Source organism: Lissotriton vulgaris, chromosome 5, assembly GCF_964263255.1.
Source record: "Lissotriton vulgaris chromosome 5, aLisVul1.2, whole genome shotgun sequence".
In the NCBI taxonomy this organism is placed as follows: Eukaryota; Metazoa; Chordata; class Amphibia; order Caudata; family Salamandridae; genus Lissotriton; species Lissotriton vulgaris.
Window position 1 is genome coordinate 477,446,457 of NC_141693.1, and position 18,332 is coordinate 477,464,788.

The window sequence follows — 18,332 nt, forward strand, 5'->3', positions numbered from 1 at the left end:
ACCATTATTCGCCCTTGTTCTGGAACACCATCATAGAACACTTTTTTCAGCCTTAGAAACATTAATAAGGAGGTCTCCAGCCACTGCCCCTTTCCATGTGAAATGCCTACACTCACACTCCAATGTTGCGGCAAACGTATGTAGGAGAGTTTTAATAAAAATGCAAAATAATATAGATTATAATGAATGTGCAGTATTAATGTGAAGCTTAATGGAAAACAAAATGCATTTAAAATGTGTGAAAAAAAACGTTTTGCATTATGCAATTGCATTTGCACGTACTAGGTCTCAGATGACTAAAGCTGCATTTTGCTTGAAAGTAGGTTGCCTATTTTTGCTCTATCATACATAAAATGTTCAATTCTTGGCCTATTAATGACTATGCTTTACCCTCTATAACAAGTTAATAAAGTGTTTCCACTTAACTCTGCAAAATGTTTCGATGTGCACAAGGCTGTTAGATTCGAAATTGTCATTTAGTAAAATAGTTTAGAACAGCTTATATAAAATGCAACATTTAAATTTAATGTGATCTTTTTCTAACATACTTGTTTATTCCAAAGGATGATGTCATGTTGAAATGTTTTCTTTTTGTTCCAGTTTTGACATAGATTGTTGTTAGCAGAATGTACAAATTGATATTTTAGAAGGTTAGACATGTAGTTAGATATGTGGGAAAGAGGCCTCACATAAGAAGATGTTCTGTAAGAATTTAATTTGGAATTTCAAGTAACAAGTTCAACGTTTTCTGTTGTGGACCATTGTATTCCTGTGGGAAAAGAGGAACTGAACCTGTACCCAGGAGAGCACTGAAAGCTGATTGGGTGAGAGGAGAAGGAGAAAAAGATGCAACATGGACACCAACATAGTTTTCGACAGTTTATAATAGTGTGTGTCCTTGGAGCAGGGTACCGATCACACATTCCCAATTTGCCATCCTGCTTTGCCGTTGCCACGCTGCTCAGAGACTCTACTGAGTTTCTAGAACCTCTCTTTATGGGATGTGCAGCTTGGTATTATGATTTGCTGCTGAAGCTTTACTCTAGCTCTCTCTCGATTTAGAACTCTTTATGGGTTCTGATTGATCCCTTTTACATGATTCTTAGAATAGCGATTCTTTCTTTTATGGAACGCGCTTAATATCTTTATTAATGTAATTTGCCTACTGACTGATTTTAACAAGATTCTGCTTGAATACTGATGCATGTATTTGATGATCTAATAAAGAGGAGCTACTATAAGAATTGATTTCATAAAACCCTTCAACTTTATACCCAGCTCTTATTATTGACTCAAAATAATATTGACGATTGTGACAATAATTGATCGATAATTGCCCTCTCCTTCTCTAATAAAACGCCCATGGTCCATCAGACCTAAAAGGAAAAATCACTTGTGGGGATCTGCATGAGTGATGGTAAGCAGAGCTACTTCATTGTTCTCCGCTACAGGACTGAACATACTCCAACATATATGTTTAATATTGTTGCTATAAAACAATTGCATTTGTCTGGCCTCTACAATATGTAACTGTGCTCCATTTGATGGCACTTGTCGATGGGAATCATTACCCAATGAGTTGGTGCTACATTAACAACATTGTACCCAGCTCCTTTACAGCTCCACCACAAGAGGTTGCTAGATGACAACAAATGTCCTTGTTGTTAGAGGAAGAGGATCACCCAAATGGGAAACTGCCATCTTGCTTCGGACATGGGATATGATTTTCCAGAGCCAATGTATCATCAGCTCCCAACTGCTATGAGCTATCGCCCTATGATGCTATGGTGTTGTTGTTATGCACATCAATGGAGTTAAAGGACCTTCACAAATAAATAAATATATCAATAACAGATAGAGCTGGTTTATGGAAATGGAACCAGAGTAAGTTATGCTCTTAAGTCACAAAACTACACTGATCTGAGGAATTTTCTAGGAATAGCCTGTATCCAGCCAGTAAATTGTTTGTTTGTAGGCTGTTTTGGAGCATAATCTAGTTCAGGTAGATGAGGGGGGCCTTTACATAGACGAGAAAAGTTACATAGTGTGAGAAAAAAGAGGTTCAGTGCATAGTAACAACTGAACTTTGATAGTGTAACTAATAATGTATTTACTTAGTTACAGTTTTTGTAAAGTGCTGTGTGCTTTTAAGTGGCTTCAGGGCACTAAGTATGGTGCTAGGGTTTGTACTATTGTAAACAATGCTTTAAATGGGCCGGTGCTGCCCGGTACCGAGTACCAGCACGTTTTTTTATTTTGAGAGGGAGAGTACAGGCACTTCTCAAGAGAGACATAATGCTTTTAATTGGAGAATACCAGCACTTCTCGGGCACTCTATTACACTTAATCTCCTGTGTCTAACTAAAAATGAGTGTGTCCATCTGTAACGTAACTGGTGCTCGTGTAAAGCGCTCTGATACCTTCGGGTATAGTTCACGCTGTATAAAACGAAGACAAAAAACAGATGTCTTTGTCGGACATTATTGTAAGCTTTTTTCGGTGATAAGCGAAGGGAAAGTATAGGCTGCAAAATTCCGCTGGCCTACAGCATAAAGGATGGCACATATGCCCATTAAGAAGCCGGTCGCTTTGCTCGTTTGAGACAGGTGTCACCCCTGCAGCGTTTACAGCATATTTTGTGAGTCGGAACTAAGCTCGCGCCACATGAAGATGCGAGACGAGGGTTTCCCAGGGAGACGGATGCCGGGAAGCCTCGCTGCCTGGTCTGCGAGAAGCCTCCTTCTTGGGCGCCTGCCAGCACCGCTGGACCGGGCGCCCGTCCTGAAAGGTACAGCTCTGAACGCGCTGCAGCGACCCCTCCGGCGCGCCGAGGGTTAACGGCTCCATTCCTGTAATTGGAGACATTATTTCCTTGGCGCACCTGACAGACCTGACCCGCAGCAGCTCCGGAGTTAGCAGGGGGGAGAAGTTAGCGAGCAGGCCGGCCCGGCGCAGGCGAGTTCAGCGCGCTCGCGTCCCCTGGCTCAGGCATGGCGGCAGTGTCAGGAAAGGAACCTTTTAACGGAGCGCGCTCCTCCCCCGGCGTCTGCAGATAGGGGCACGCAAACAGCCGTTCAAGGGGAGCGCGTGCGTTCAGAAGGGCCAGCAGAAAAAAGGAGGCTAGCACATACATATATCCACAATCTGAAGGAAATTACCCCCCACCTCCTGCAAATGGTTTCTTCCGGATGAAGTTGCTGGTGTATTTTTTTATGTATTTTATTTTTTTATTTAATGCAATTTTATATAGCGCGAACTTTACCCGAAGGTGTCAGAGCGCTTTATATAAGAACCAGTTGCAAAACATAAGGATTTAGGATTACCTGCGTTACATAAAAGATACAAACAGAAAACATTGCAAATGAACAGGATGTAAAGTCACACAAGTAAGAGATACAAACAGAAAGAAAAATTGCAAATGAACAAATAGTAAAGTCACTTAAGGAAAAGATACAAATGGATATACTCTAAGAGTCACATAGGAATGGTAGAGAGTACAAAGGTCTACTGCATATACTAGTGATCAGAGTTATCTTTATATACATAAGGAAGGGATATGAATGGATAAACTCTAAGAGTCACATAGGAATGGTAGAGATTACAAAGGTCTACTGCATAATAATATACTAGTGATTAGAGTTATCTCTATATACACATGGAAGGGATATTAATGGATATACTCTAAGAGTCACATAGGAATAGTAGAATACAAAGATCTACTGCATATACTAGTGAGTAGAGTTATCTCTATATATATAAGGAAGGGATACAAATAAATATACTCTAAGAGTCACATGGGAATGGTAGAGAGTTACTATAGAGAAACAAAGATAGTCGAATTCACTGGTATTTGATGTCTAAAGGTGCCCATTGTGTTTGGTTAATATTTTTATTGACAGAGCGTGCGGGACAATTCAGGGACTGAATAGCTTACTGCTGTGATATGAGTGTCACCTGTAGGCCAAAGGTATTAATCCCACACGGTTGACTCAGCTTCCCATGCTTCCAGGATCGATCAACATAACAATAACAGTGCAACAAAAAAGTATTTGTTACATTGGTAATTTACAGCACCAAAGTATGATAAAAACTTTGGACTCGAGCGCTGCATAAGAGACGGATAAATATGTCGCATTTGTTTTTGGTTTTTGCACTAGACAAACACAACCCAGTGTTAAAAAAAATCCATAGGTTGCAAAGAAATTCGGAAAAGTCATTTGTAATTGGTCAACAGAAAGTTTTACCTTTACTTCCGCAAGTAATGACGTGTATTCCATCAGTGCAGCCATATTAATTAAAATGTAAAATTACATTTTGTGCAACAGAAATTGCAGGTCCATTATATATGAATGTGGGGCCTGTACTATACAGCTGTACATTGGCTATCATAATGGACTAGATGTATTATTATTATAAATAATAACAATAATAATAATAACAATAATAATTATAGCAGTAATAATAATAACATGATTATGGGTTTCCTATGTCGATCATCAGCCACCACAGCTCTTAATACCCAGCATTGGCTGTCCATACGGAAAATCATTTTATTTGAGATCTTGATAAACACCTTTAGAGCCTTTAGAGACTCTAGACCCAAATATCTGGCAGCCAAGTTCACTCATTACATCATGGCTAAGACTCGCAGATCTTCCACAGCAGCTTCTTAAGCCTCACGCCTTTAGATACAAAACCAAAGGAGGGAAGTCCCTTGCAGTCTTTGTAACAAAAGCATGGAATTTCATGCACACACATCTAAGAGCAATAGAATCAGAGACCCTATTCAGAAAATCACTGAAAACCTGGGTATTCAGGGTCATGGATGCATTCTGCTCCTCACTTGTATAAACAGGACCATTCCTCACACCAATTCATTCACTTTGCCTCCTCCACATAGAGCAAGGATGCTCCTTCCGGAGTGACAGCTGTACTTTACAAATATCTAAACAGGGCCAGACTGGCTACTGGGCGTTTTGGTGTGCTGCCAAGCTGGGGGCTGATTTCGTTGATGGGGACCTGCGTGTGCTTAAAACCATTAGTGTTACTTTGTTTATTTCGAAGCACACACAGGTCCCCATCAACGAAATCAGCCCACACCGCAATTAAAACAGCCCCCAGCTTGGCAGCACACCAAAATGCCCGGTAGTCAGTTCGGCCCTGTATCTAAATCAAAATCAAGTGTTCATAAGAGAAGTACAAATGTAGTTCAGATTCTGGGATCTTGTCACCACAAACCTCTGAACATGCCCCAGATCGCTACACTATTTGCGCACTCTAAAAAGAGGTCCTTTTTGAGTTTTGCCTGCACAGTACTTGTGCTGTGCTTGTGAAATCTCTCGTAAAGGAAGAAAAAATCTTAAAAGGGGATTAGAGCCCACCTATTACTTACCTTTACTTATTATTGGTTGGCTCCCACATCTCTCATGTTTCCTTGCTTCCTATTGGTCAGTGCCTCCTACTCACCTCTGGCTTCCTTCTGGGCTTCATCCTTCATCCCTGCCATGGCGAATGGACGAAGTACTGCTTCCTGTGGCCAGGGTCCTTCCTCTGACTGCAGGCTCCTTCAGGTACTCCTATTTTTAACTTTTTGACACCATAACCCCAACTTGCCGCCATTCTCTTTAACCCACCCGCCCGTGCTGCCTCCTGCAACACATTCTTTGCTTCCCATGTTCCTCCCCCTCCTCTTTACATGAGCACCAGTTACATTACGCAAAGGCGCACCAGTTACATTACACAAGGTCACATTCGTTTTTTGTTTTTAGACACACTGAGAGATTAAGCAAATTAACAAGAATCACAGGGTGTTCAGTCAACGACGAGACTCAAACCTGGTTCCCCAGCTTAGAGCTCTGGCCATTATGCCACATCCTCTCCCCAGAGGCCACCCCCATCTCCAGCACTGTTTTAAGGCATATTGCACAGCAGCATGGGCTGCTGTGCAGCATGTCTTAAAATAAATAAAAACAATGCACCATGGCGCGTTCAACGCTAGCTGTGCTATAGCACTCTGTTTTTATTTACTTTGACCCATGATGCACAGCTGCCTGTGCAGCTGTGCAAGATCTTTTAAAAACAGTAACAAAGCCTAATAGCGTGCGCAGAGCTATTTGGCATAGTTAACGCTTTTTGTTTTTAAAGATGTTGCTCAGCAGCATGGGCTGCTGTGCAACATGGTTCAAAGTAAATAAAAACAAAGTGCCATGATACAGTCACCGCTTGCTGCACTCAAACGCTTTTCTTCTATTTGCTTTGAGCCATGTCGCCCAGCAGGATGCAGTGATGTGCAGCATCTTTAAAAAAACTTCGACAACACCAACAGCTCTTACATAGTCGAAACATATTGCTTTTCCAGTGCTTGTTTTCTCCTGCAGCTTACTGGGATGACCCTAGATCCTAGACCTTGTTTGTGTGGATTACAATTTAATTGTAGAATTTATGATAAGAACATCACTTATTGGTGCTTAAATATTTCAGAATGGTTGTGCTGGATTCATTGGCAGTCCCAAAGCATGCAGTTCAAATAAATCCCAGTTTTCTGACCACAAGACTACAAGTGGCACTGTATGCAATGCACATTGTGAACTCGAAATGTCTTTCCATCTCTCAATGTGCACTTTGCAGCACATTGCACACTGGAAGAGATTGAGACATGATGGAACGCCCCCTGCTTACAAAATGCTGTGACATGTATCCATGGTGCGTGAGTGCAGTTGCAGTTGCAAACTATTGGGTCCATGCTGCCTACTCAATGCACGGGACATTAGATTCAGAAAGTGGAAGATGTCTATAAGGAACAGTTTCCACTTTTTTAATGTCCGCTCAGCCATTTTTGGGAGCATACATCGGTCCAGGATACTGCTGCTTTCTTCGCCAAAAGTCATTAATACAATGCCTATTGTTTTTCCCCCATTCCCTTTCCCTTGAACAGTGGTTATTTTAAGCGACACCCAAATGGTAAAACTGGTGGTAACAAATGCTACATAAAAATCGAGTAAAGAAATGTAGAATTTAATTTCTTTTTTCAGTAAGTCATGAATTGGTCAATGTTCAAAATTATATGTGCAGCAACTAAATCCGGAAGGAGCCATATGTAACTGATCAACATGATTGTTTACCTTGGTATGTTTACTTATGCAGATGGTCCTTTTTAGGCATGTGCGAAGTTTAAATTACGCTTTGTAATTTGCATAATAGTGGCCATTCTCTGTTACGCCTAGTGCGAAATTCCTGAAATTACTTAATTCTGTCACTTTGAGTGATTACGCTCCATTTGCAGTAAAACAATTTCTGCAAAATGCACCATTCATGGCAAAACTTGACCACAAATGCACATGAACTACTGAGCTCAAGTGGTTGTTGTTTGCAGTTCTTAATTTAAATGTGTTCTTGCGCCACAAATTGACAACTGGAGGCATTTCAAGCTAAAATATAGCACAAAATGATGAATTTGCATTTCACATAGTTACGCATAATTTTGCACTATTTTGTCAAAAGCAAATTCTACAAATTTCACACACATTAGTCCTTTTTGCTTCCTGGCAGTTGGGTACTGAGAGGGTCCTAGTGCCTACAAACTCGGCATAAAGTGATACACAAACATTTTAACTACTGGTTAAATACCCATCATTTACAGAGATGATGCTCCACAATGCCTTGTTTCTTGGTGCTTAAAAATGAATGATCGCTATTATCCATTTCTCTCAAGCTCATATTATCAGCTTTGGTAAGATAGCAACCTGAGTCTCCCAATTCTAGAGTTCCAAATCCAAACACTCAACTCTCAAATGCAGTCCCTGGACCCACAGAACAGCCCTACTGGCTTACACATCAGCTAATCCCTATACCATACAAGCTTTATATGATATGGTCAACCACACAGCATATTTGTATAATACAGAAACACAATACAGTGCTGCATCCCAGAGTATATCTGTATAGTACTTTTATAGTGCTTGCTTCACACTGATAGGTGCCTGAATGAGTTTAGTCACTGGATGTATTTCTTATGAGATACACTGCTTGAAATGGAAATAAAAAAGTGATGATACAATTCCACAGAGCATTTTTCTACTGAGCAGTGCTAGCACTTTTCCATGAAGTATCGGACCCCTTCTGAGAAGTGCCGCTACCCTCCCTTTCAAATTAAAGAAGTTCAAGTGCATGAAAGTACCCTCTCATGTACGGTGCTGGCGAGAGGAAGTGCTTTTGAGGGCAGGATACTGAAGAGCTCTTTCAGAGAGTTCTAAGTCTGTTCCATTGGGGCAGGTCAGGTAGGGTGGGGAGCTAGGGGCTCAAATGTGGATTTCTGGGGAGGTGGGTTGATGCCATCCTTCCCTCTCCCACCCACTGGTCAGGGCTTTAAGTGGGCCGATTCTTTCTGTGTCTCATAACTGTTAGTAATTGAAAATGGATATTGAAACGAGTGCCTATCAGGCCCTATATTCGTGCCCTTAACTCTGTAGGAAATTAACACTGATCGATTTCCGAACAATTTATGCAAAAATATGTTACGGTGATCCATGTCAGCGGTTTAGGTCCTGTTCATATTTCCCGTTTTACTTAATCCTGCACCAACATACAGGGTTGCACACTAAAGGGACCACAAAATGATAGTTTAGGTGTTTAAGCCACGCAGTTATTTACATATGCCACGCCCCTTTTAGAGACCCCCACTACCCTCACTTTTGCATGCCACTTAATTCCCTGCTGCAATTTTTTTTACTGAGCTCTCCTCCACCTTCACCTTTCCCCTCACGTTCCCTGCTGGTCTCCGGTTCCAAATCATCATAAATTATTAAGGCAGACAATTGTCGAAGGATAGGAGGAAGATATTATAGTGATTAGTGTTTGCCTGCCCTACTGGGAAAAGGAGAGTTTTCACTGAAGGCCTGTGACTCTGATAGGCCCATAGACATAGGTCAGTCAGAGGTTGCAGAGGTCTGAGAGCACTCCACTTTGGGGGCTTTAGGCCTGGCATGCCTCTCTCTCTATCCCTGTCAGTGTCCCAGGACTGTTGTGAATGCCCCGTGTTACTGTAGGCCAGTCCCAGAGCTGGCTTCCTCCGACTCCCTGACCTTAGGCATCCACAGCCCAGCACGCCTCCACGTGACAAGCTTCTTGACCTATTGCTATACCCAGACCACAGAAGGGATGGTGACAACTACAGACCTATAAATGCTGGTTATGGACATCAGTTCGCCTGCATGCCAGGGGTAACGGAAGTCAAATATAAGATTGTAACCCCCTAAAATTAATACTTTTAGGTCTGGGAAAAGGGGGAGAGAAACACTAAAGAAAAAAGGGATACCCACTTGACTTGTATTTCTTCTGCTGTGCTTATTAAGTGCTATTGGTTCTGTTAAACTTGTAATATAATGCTTTTATACATGATTTTTCATAAAATATGGGTTATTATATTTTTTCCCTAAAATATCTCATATTTTATATTTGTTGATTGTAAAACAGCATACATATTTAGAAAGTCTACAAATACATTTTGACAATTTTTTCCATGTATTGTGACATGACTGTTATATCAAAGATAGAGATAAAATGTTTTTCCTTTATATAAAACAAAGTATCACCATTGTAAAGAAATTACACTCACTCTAACAGCCATCCAGACTTAAAAACAGCCATACTCGACAATCATGCCAATGTCCCAGCAAATTACACATACAAAAGAAAAAGCAACGGCAGAAATACAGGTTCAATTTGTTTCTGTTGTGCTGTGGACTGGGATCTGTTTTCCAACAACACCACGAAGGATAAAAATTCAACCTGTATGGTAGTTTTTTAGTCTGGGTGGATGTTTGAGCGAGAGTATTGGTCATGAGGGTAGTTTCTTTGCAATGGTGATATTTTGTTTTTATAGAAAGGAAGAAAATATTTCTCTAATCTTTGATATAACAGTCATGTCATAATACATGGAAAGAATTGCTAAAATGTATTTGTAGACTTTCTAAATATGTATTCAGTTGTTCAATCAACAAATATGAAATATGAGTTTTTTTGAGAGAAAAAAATATAATAAACCTGATTTTATGAAACATCATGTATACATAGCATTATATTACAAGTGGAACAAAACCAAGACCACTTATTAAGCACAGCAGAAGAACTACAGGTCAAGTGGGTAACCCCTATTGTTCTTTAGGTGTACCGGAAGTGACATCACATGATATTTGACAATTGACCCCTTGGCTTCTCATCGGAACGTCTATCTTCTGCTGAGGGATGTGGTAAGAGCAATGAGTTTTGTTTACGATCTAGTCTTGCCTTAGTGCTCCTGGGATGGGACAAAGTCAGTGCCTGGGATGACAAAGGGCTGGTCAGGATAAGATTGTCTACCCCTTGCTGTCTCTAATGAAGGTCACGATAGTCGGGCGCCGATTGGAGGAAGGCAGCTCGTGCCCCGCGGGTCCTTTTAAAGGCCGCGCGAAGTCCTGTCAGCGGCACCGTCACCGATCCCACACAGACAGGGCCCAGCCCTGCCTGACGGGAGACTGGGGTATTGACACTGCGCGCGTGCGGAAATGAGGGACTCGTCACCTCTTTAACCCTTTAGGGACGTGCCCCATCATGGATGGGCGACTACCTGGGCAAAAAGTAAGCAAGTCACATAAATGCATAAAACACAACCTATAACATCGCCCCTTCTCGTTTCTGCAGCTGTACTCGCGTATACAATTTCTGTATGATGTACGTGGCATAAGGGAAAGATCCTGGCGACCCCGTCGAGCTCGCCTCATAATCAATACGAGTGTGGTGTCTTAGCGGTAATCAACGTCGTAAAGGTCTCCCACCACCAGGTCGAACAGGACAGTGCCCCCCATAGCTTTAAGTGTCTTTATTGTGTAAAACTGCGCTGCGTGGCTGTGGGGGGTTCTTTGGGAACAGATAGTTCGTGTGTGAAGTTCCTCTACATATTGGGGAGTAGAAATGGGGTGCTGATTGCCCTCCCCCTAAAAATGTAAACGTGTTTCATATTTGAAGATTGGTCTGCTCCACAGTATAGAGGTGCTTTATAAGGTAAAACGCCGCGAAGTGAAACCCCTCCATTCCACAGCAGAGCTGCTTTGCATCCACTATATGAGTAGCCGTGTTACAAGATTGCTGCCCCACGTAAGACGGACGTTCTCCCACACAGTAAACAGAGACGCATCCTCGTGAATAGTCGCTCTAGGCCCCTTTCTGTGTATTTCATACGTATATCAACAGTGCACTTCCACACTGGCATTTACTCTGGGGGCCAGTGCAAAGCAAAATCAGCACTTGCACTGACTTTCCTTTGGAAAAAAAGTATTTTGCGTTACCTTGCCGATTACAAAACAGGTACTGTTTGTTGTGAAAATGAAATAGCCGATTGGACATCGCTCAAGGCAAATGCCGGCTGTGTACTAATTCATGTTTGATCCATTTTTTAAATTACATTTAGTGCACACTGTTCCGCACGTGCTGCTTTCGGGGCAAATCTGCGGTGCACCTGTGCAAAGGGCATGGACCGCGGCCTAGTCACTCTTCCAAGTGAGGAGACGACGCTAGCAGCGCTGGTTGAGAGTACCAATAAATATGGAGCTGCACTATATGTGAGGGGATTTTTCCAGTCCGGCACGATGCCGAATGGAGCACGAGAGAGGATATGTAGCCAGGATGGCGGCCATGCGTTACTGCGCACCTGTGGGATCCGTCTCACAGGAGCTCGGCGGCACAGCTGCGTCACACCACATCTGAGAGGCCCTGAGTAGGGCTCCCACGCTGGTCAGTGCCCCGTCATAGACTTCATAATAGTTCCAAGCCGTACTATTATTAGCGCCTAGAGTTCATTCGCTTGTCGCCATGAGCTATATAAACTGTCATTTTAATCTACACGGCCAACATCAACCCCTAATAAATAAAGTTGTTCTCACCCTGGCCTCTGCTCTATGTTTACTCTTCTCGAGTAACATGTCCCATACGTTTTGTAAATAAAGTATAGCGCTTGGAGCATTCTGAAGCAGCCCTGTGCATTCGGCGCTGTATAAGACAAAATATGTGCTTCTATCAATAACAACAATAATACAGCTTGTTCCAAGTAGTGCTTCAGATCGCACATGCGCCGCTTCTACCCGCTGCGAACACGTTTACAATGACAGGCGTCCATACAGTTAAACGCATGTTTGAGTAGATTTGTCTGTGTGTCCGACCATAATGCTGTACTCTTCAGTCTCAGCAGTATGCATATTATCTTAGTCTCGTACTTTTCGCCTAGATATTGGTCATTCCGTGAGTCGGCGCTACAAAAAACATACCCTCAACTTAGTCGCTGACTTAGTTTATACCTTTATAAAATGATCACACGACACCCACCACGCAGTTTACTTTTATGCAGGACTCTGCCTCCCAGTGGCTAGATCCGGTGCGCATATAATGTTTTAATTACACTTTAAAGAGAGGATATGTAACCGTTCTTTCGCATATGTTACCCCGCTAGCCGTGCTAGGTACCATTTTTTGCCCAGTCACTGAAACCTTGCCCTCCCTCAGAAGAAGTGTCACAGCGCGGAACAGAAGTTCGGGGACTTTGTCCGTCACCGAGAAAGCTTTCGCCGGGTCATCTCACGAGCTCGGTATGCTGGGGTGGGGAAGCGAAGCCACCGTACCTCATAACCGTCCCTCACCCTAGTAAACACGCCGTAAATTGAGTCACACTAGTTATTATATCAATCGTAATACCAGGTATATATAAACACGCACAATGCAGCGGCCTTCTGTTTTATGACACAGTATACAAGCATTGCAAATAAACCAACACCCTGAGATTGTGTAGCACGCTCACACCTGGCTATGCAATTATCATCCCATTAATAACATATGTAGCTCTTTTACATAGCCATCACCACCCTACATGTGTAATCACGGCTGCCAGAGGATGGCGCGCTGCAGTTTCTACAACATGGGCCGGGCAGGTTGCTCATACAACACCGTGCAGGTCAGGTGCATGAATCCAGAGAGCTACCCGCCGGGCACGTCTGCTCACAGATAAAAGGCTGAGTGCCTTCGTGCTCCAGAGATGCTGGGTGAAAGTCACTGGTCCTGCGCGCGCCAAAGGGGACTCTGGGCGCCCCGCGGGCGAGGGAAAGGTGAGCCCACACAAGTGAACTTTGTCGGCAGGGGAGAGGGCACGGGGTGCCCACCATGCCAGCGGCTCCTGCCTCTGAGCGCGCCAGGGAAGCAACTTCTTACCTTCGCTGCCGGCGGCGCAGACGCAGGGAGCCATGCTGATGCCGATGCACAGTATGTAGGTGGCCATCCCCCGTGCCCGGGCCATGGTCCGGCGCTGCTGGGTGGCACACGGCCGGGGAGCTCTGCAGCCGGCTCCCCCTCTCCTCCTGCGCGCCTCAGTGCATGAGCGTCTGCGCTGCAGCCGGGCTCAGTGCATCCCGCTGCACTTTAAACACACTGCCTCGCATCCACACAGGCAGCCCGAAAGGAGGGTGGGAGCGGACTGTCCATCAGAGCCTGTCAGCCAATAACATTCCAGAGCTGTGCAGTGACACAAACCCCGGTACAAACACACGCTCGTCTTTAACTCCTCTTCCTAAAGTACAGAAACACAAGCACGACTCCGTCTGTTTATTCCAGGCGTCTGTTGTGCACCCACGCGCGCCGTTGATAGATAATGCTGTCAGGTATTGTTTTTAGAAGCTAATTACCTTCTACACCACAGGTGCTGGGATTTATAAACACGCCCAGAGAGCTTGTATTGCATTACATTGTAAATGTATTTATCCAGCGCTTAGTATTCATGACAAGGCGTTGAAGCGCTGGGTGTGTTGTGACATTTCCTAGCTTCTTTCAGTGGAGTACCAGGAGGCATGCTGTATCCCCCTCCCTCTCCTCCACTGCACACCTCCTCATGCTTCGAAACTTTTCCTGGTGCCCTGTACTTGCTTCCTCCCATCATCCTCCCCAGCTTGAATGCTGGCAGGGTCAGCTCGGGGTTCCATCATTCCCTGGCCGGTAGCTGAATTGTGTAACAGTAACATAGGCAGCGCTTAGAAACTGCGACACGAGACAATTTATACAGATACTGTATTAAGGAAATCATTATTAACCGTAGCGTTTATTATCCACATTATTATTGCTAGTACAAGAATTCTTATCATCATCGTTTATTTCGTCATCGAGACTGGGTGACGTTATTTGCGGTGTCACCGGCTTCTTCTTCGACCCAGCCTCCAAGCCCACTATGTTCCTAAACCCGCTGCTTGAAACGTGTGAGCTAACCCCATCATTTTATAAGTGTGCCCCAGGGCCAGTTCTAGGATTTTTGGGGCCCTGGGCAGAAGGGGAATGTGTGAGACCCCTCTAATTTGCATAGACTTGACCCTCAGGGCTGTCTGCATATCCAAAGATGCTCCTGGAGCTGGAGCCCCTCCCTCTCAGCCATGGACAAGCTCCACTTAACAGCTCATCAAGGGCTGAAGGTGTGAGGGTTGTTTATCTCCGGAGAGGGCTAATAATGCCAGGGAGCTAAACAGCAGGGCAATTGCCACCCCTTGTGCCTCTGCTGTGTGGGTGGGGGTAGAGGCCTAATTGCAGGACAAACCTGAGGAATATGCCTTGCAACTGGGAATGGGCTCCACCCCCCACCCCTGCGTTCCTCTTGCTACACCACAGCAGTGAGGCCAGAGGAGAGGGGCCTTCTATTGTGGTGCACTTGCAAGGTGGCATCTTTCATGCTGTGGTCAGACTCTGTCACAGTGGTCAGACTCTGTCGTATTGGTATGGGGCCCCAAATTGGAGGGCTGACTATGGGGCCCTGGGCAGCTGCCCACTCTGCCCATGCCTAGCACCGGCCCTGGTGTGCCCCACCAAGCTGTCATCCCTGAACATGCAGAGGGCAGTCATCACCATGACAGAAGCTCAGTTTCATGTGCGATGTCAGGGAGGGGCTTTACTCTAAGAAACTCAAGCAAGCCGATCAGGGGCAGCTCGGTAGTATAGAAAGAGCCACTGGAACAATGCACCAGGGAGGACCAAATTATGAGGCAGGGTTAAGCATATTACTTGGCAAGAAATGCCAATTTAAGTGACGTACTGTGCCGCATATGGTGTTAATACAATTAATTTGGATGTTTTATTTTACACCTACTAACACTTTCTGGGCAATGGTTTCACTTCATTAGTACCACTTTGAAAACAAATACAGAAATAAGCAACAGAAAGGTGAGCAGTCAACCTTTGGGAAGAGCTTTGAAGTGGGTGTCAACAGAAATTTTTGATCCGTTTGAGCCAAAATCATTTTTTATGTAATCTGCAGATTATGCAGCAGATGATGGATAATGGGGCAAATGCAGAAAATCCAAAATTATGCGGAAAAGGCTGCAAGTGCAAAATTGCTGAAAACAAGTAGCCCTGAGTATAGAGCAGGGATGTAGCAAGGGGACCATTGCCCCTATTGGGAGAACTGAAAATATTGCAGCCCCAGCCACCTACTGTTTGGCTAGTTCAATCCAATTTTAAATTGGTGCTCTGAGCCTCCAAGACCCCTTGCTGCTCTGGTCTGGACACATGGGTGTGGTCTAAAGAAACATTAGACCCAAACCAGCGGTCAAAGTGCATTAAAAACAGTAAGGGAACTGCGATGCTGTGGGTTGGGTCCAAAGGTGTGGCTAAAAAAATATCTTTCACCTTCAGAAATATATATATATATATAAAACAGCACAGTTAAAATGTAAAATAAATGCAAGCTAAGTTGATCAGTGGGGAATGCACTATTATACTTTATGAACCCTTTATAAATAAATGAATGCACTGCAGATATATCTGTAACCAGAAACCCACGGAATTGAACCCTGGTTGGAGCAGTGGAGAATAGGTAGAGGCCTGTGTTACGCATTTCGGTTCTCGGAATTAACCGTCCCTGGATGGTCTTTTCACAGAAAATAGAGGAACTATGGGGCATATTACCAAGCAATAGCGATAATTATCGATTTTTATCGCAAATAAACCTTGGTATTACTAAGGTTTATCGCAAATGCCATAAAAATCGGCCGCAATGCATGAATATCGCTGAAAAGTCAGCGATATTCATGCATTACCGAGCTAATGCTCTTAGCCATGTTATCCACCTCCCATTGGATAACATGGCTAAGAACTGCTCGGGCAGGTGTTAGCTTTTGGAGATATTCGCGCTTAGCGCAAATATCTACAAAAGTTGGTAATAGGAGATAGCGATGTTAGCGACTGTTTCCAGTCGCTAACATCTTGGCACGCCCACTTTACATGTCATTAGAGATAAATATCACTGACATGCAAAGTGGGGCCCAAGATGGTCGCTATCTCCTACTAGCTGTCGCTAACTGGTGTTAGCGACAGCTAGGTAATAGGGAGATAATTTTATCTCCGCTTTCTTGGCTTTTAAAGCCAAAAAAGCGGAGATAAACCCCCTTGATAATATGCCCCTATTTCCCTTAGATAAAAAAAGTATGAGGAGGTTGTGCGCCTTCGATCCAGCCCACTTGGACCACCGACCGATACCTATTAAGGAGACGAGGAAGTCTTCATATTTCATTTCAGTGGCCTCAGCGGGTTTGAAAAGCTGGCCCGAGATTGGAGAGGGGGGGGGGGGGGTGCTGGGGCTTAACGCAGGCCCTCACAGCCCCAGTGGCGCAGGTGTACCCCAGCCCTGCAGAGGGCCCCAACACTTCAGAGTGCCCTCTTTCGGCCCAAGGCCAATGTATATGTATGAGAGATGGGCAACTCTGGAGCCTGACCTCGGACCTGAGGATCGGGGTTTGAGTTTCAGTAACAACGCCAAACATCCTGTGATTTTGGGCAAATCACTTAATCTCCCCGTGCCTAAGAAAAATGAATGTGTGTCCTCATGTAACGTAATTGGTGCCATGTAAAGCGCTCTGATACCCGATTCGGTTTGGGTCAAGTTCGCGCTATATAAAACTCGGTAAAAAAATAAAATAAAAAAATTCTGCAAGGGGGAGGGGGCATCTTGCGTGAAGGATGGCTCACTGGCTCCTGAGGAATAGCGAGCGTACCCTATTCTAGTAGGGGAATACATTGCAAAGCCACGGCAGAGTAAAACAGCTACTCCTCTTAAGCCACCAGGCTCCAATCCCATCGACTGCTCAGAGCAGACACGCAGGCGGCACCGGGGAAGTGTCCCCCGGGAGAGCTGGAACCCTGTGCTCGGAAGAGTGTGTCAGGAGAGGAGAGGCCCGCTGCTGCTAACCGCCCTCTGCCAGACTCCAGACACACCGAAGGAGGGCTGTGCAGACACGGACTCTCTCCAGTGCTCCCTGTTCACAGGCAGGAGTCGGAACCCGCAGATAAAGCCCGGGGAGCACCTCGGAATGAGAGAGAAAAGCACAGTGCACACATTAAAGATATCAGTAGAAATTATTTTACAAAAATATAAATATTAATCTCAGGTAAACGATTGTACCATATATGTTTCCACCGTAAACACATTTTCCAAGTGTGTATGCTCCATACTATAAAAGGCCCTATCTTCTTGGGCCTAATGCCCATTACTGCTAGAGGGAGCTGTATATATGACGCATAGGAGATTAAGGGATCGTTCTGAATTTGGGCAGTTGGTCTGTCCTCACCATAGAAGGAATAAATTACTCCGCCAGGCTGGTCGAGGTGCCGATCTGCAATAATTAAATCAGGCCCTAAGTGTCTAGGGCATGGGTGTCTGACAAAGATCCAGGTGGTCAGATCCAGGGCAGATTTTCTGGATAACCACTATGTAAATTAGTTCAGTTTATATACCTTTGTATGTATATCGATTTTATGAGGATATCATGAACAGTTGGCATGGATGTGTACGACCTACATGGTCAGCTGTAGTTTTGAGGGGTGTACGTCCACTGCATCACATCCCTTGTAATGCTTTTCTGTGCGTAGAAAATAATACTTTTATTGCAAAGCAAGATTACTGGTTTACTTCATTCAAATTCATAGAGGCCTAAATCTATATAAACCATTCTTTGCTGGAATGTTATTGTTTACAGAGTTTTTCTACTTTCTACGCAAAATGGAAGTGTGTAGCTGAACACATGAACTATTTTCTGGAAAGAAATTCATATGCCGAAATATTTGTTGGTGTTAATTAAAAATGCAAGTGACATACATTTCTGCAAAGGATATGATTTTCATGTGAAAATGGCAAAGAGAAAATCTGCACCATATGCAAAGTAGCAAATATTTAGGTCTCCAGTTTAGGTAAAGTGAGGGATCCCTGAACCAATGGTATTTCATGTGGCCTAGTAATTTGAATATAGGTTCATGCATTTCCAAACTATGAGTAAGGCCTCCCTG

The 18,332-nt window shown here is 44.0% G+C and overlaps 1 protein-coding gene across 1 annotated transcript in view; it reads right to left on the reverse strand.

Moving 5' to 3' along the window:
- Positions 1 to 13,361, reverse strand: part of EPHA8 (EPH receptor A8) — a 1,186,163-nt gene extending 1,172,802 nt beyond the window's left edge. The window contains exon 1 of the mRNA XM_086920110.1: positions 13,230 to 13,361. Coding sequence (XP_086776236.1) covers positions 13,230 to 13,314 — 85 coding nt within the window. The 5' untranslated portion in view covers positions 13,315 to 13,361. The remainder of the gene's footprint in view (positions 1 to 13,229) is intronic.
- Between the last annotated feature and the right edge of the window lie 4,971 nt (positions 13,362 to 18,332).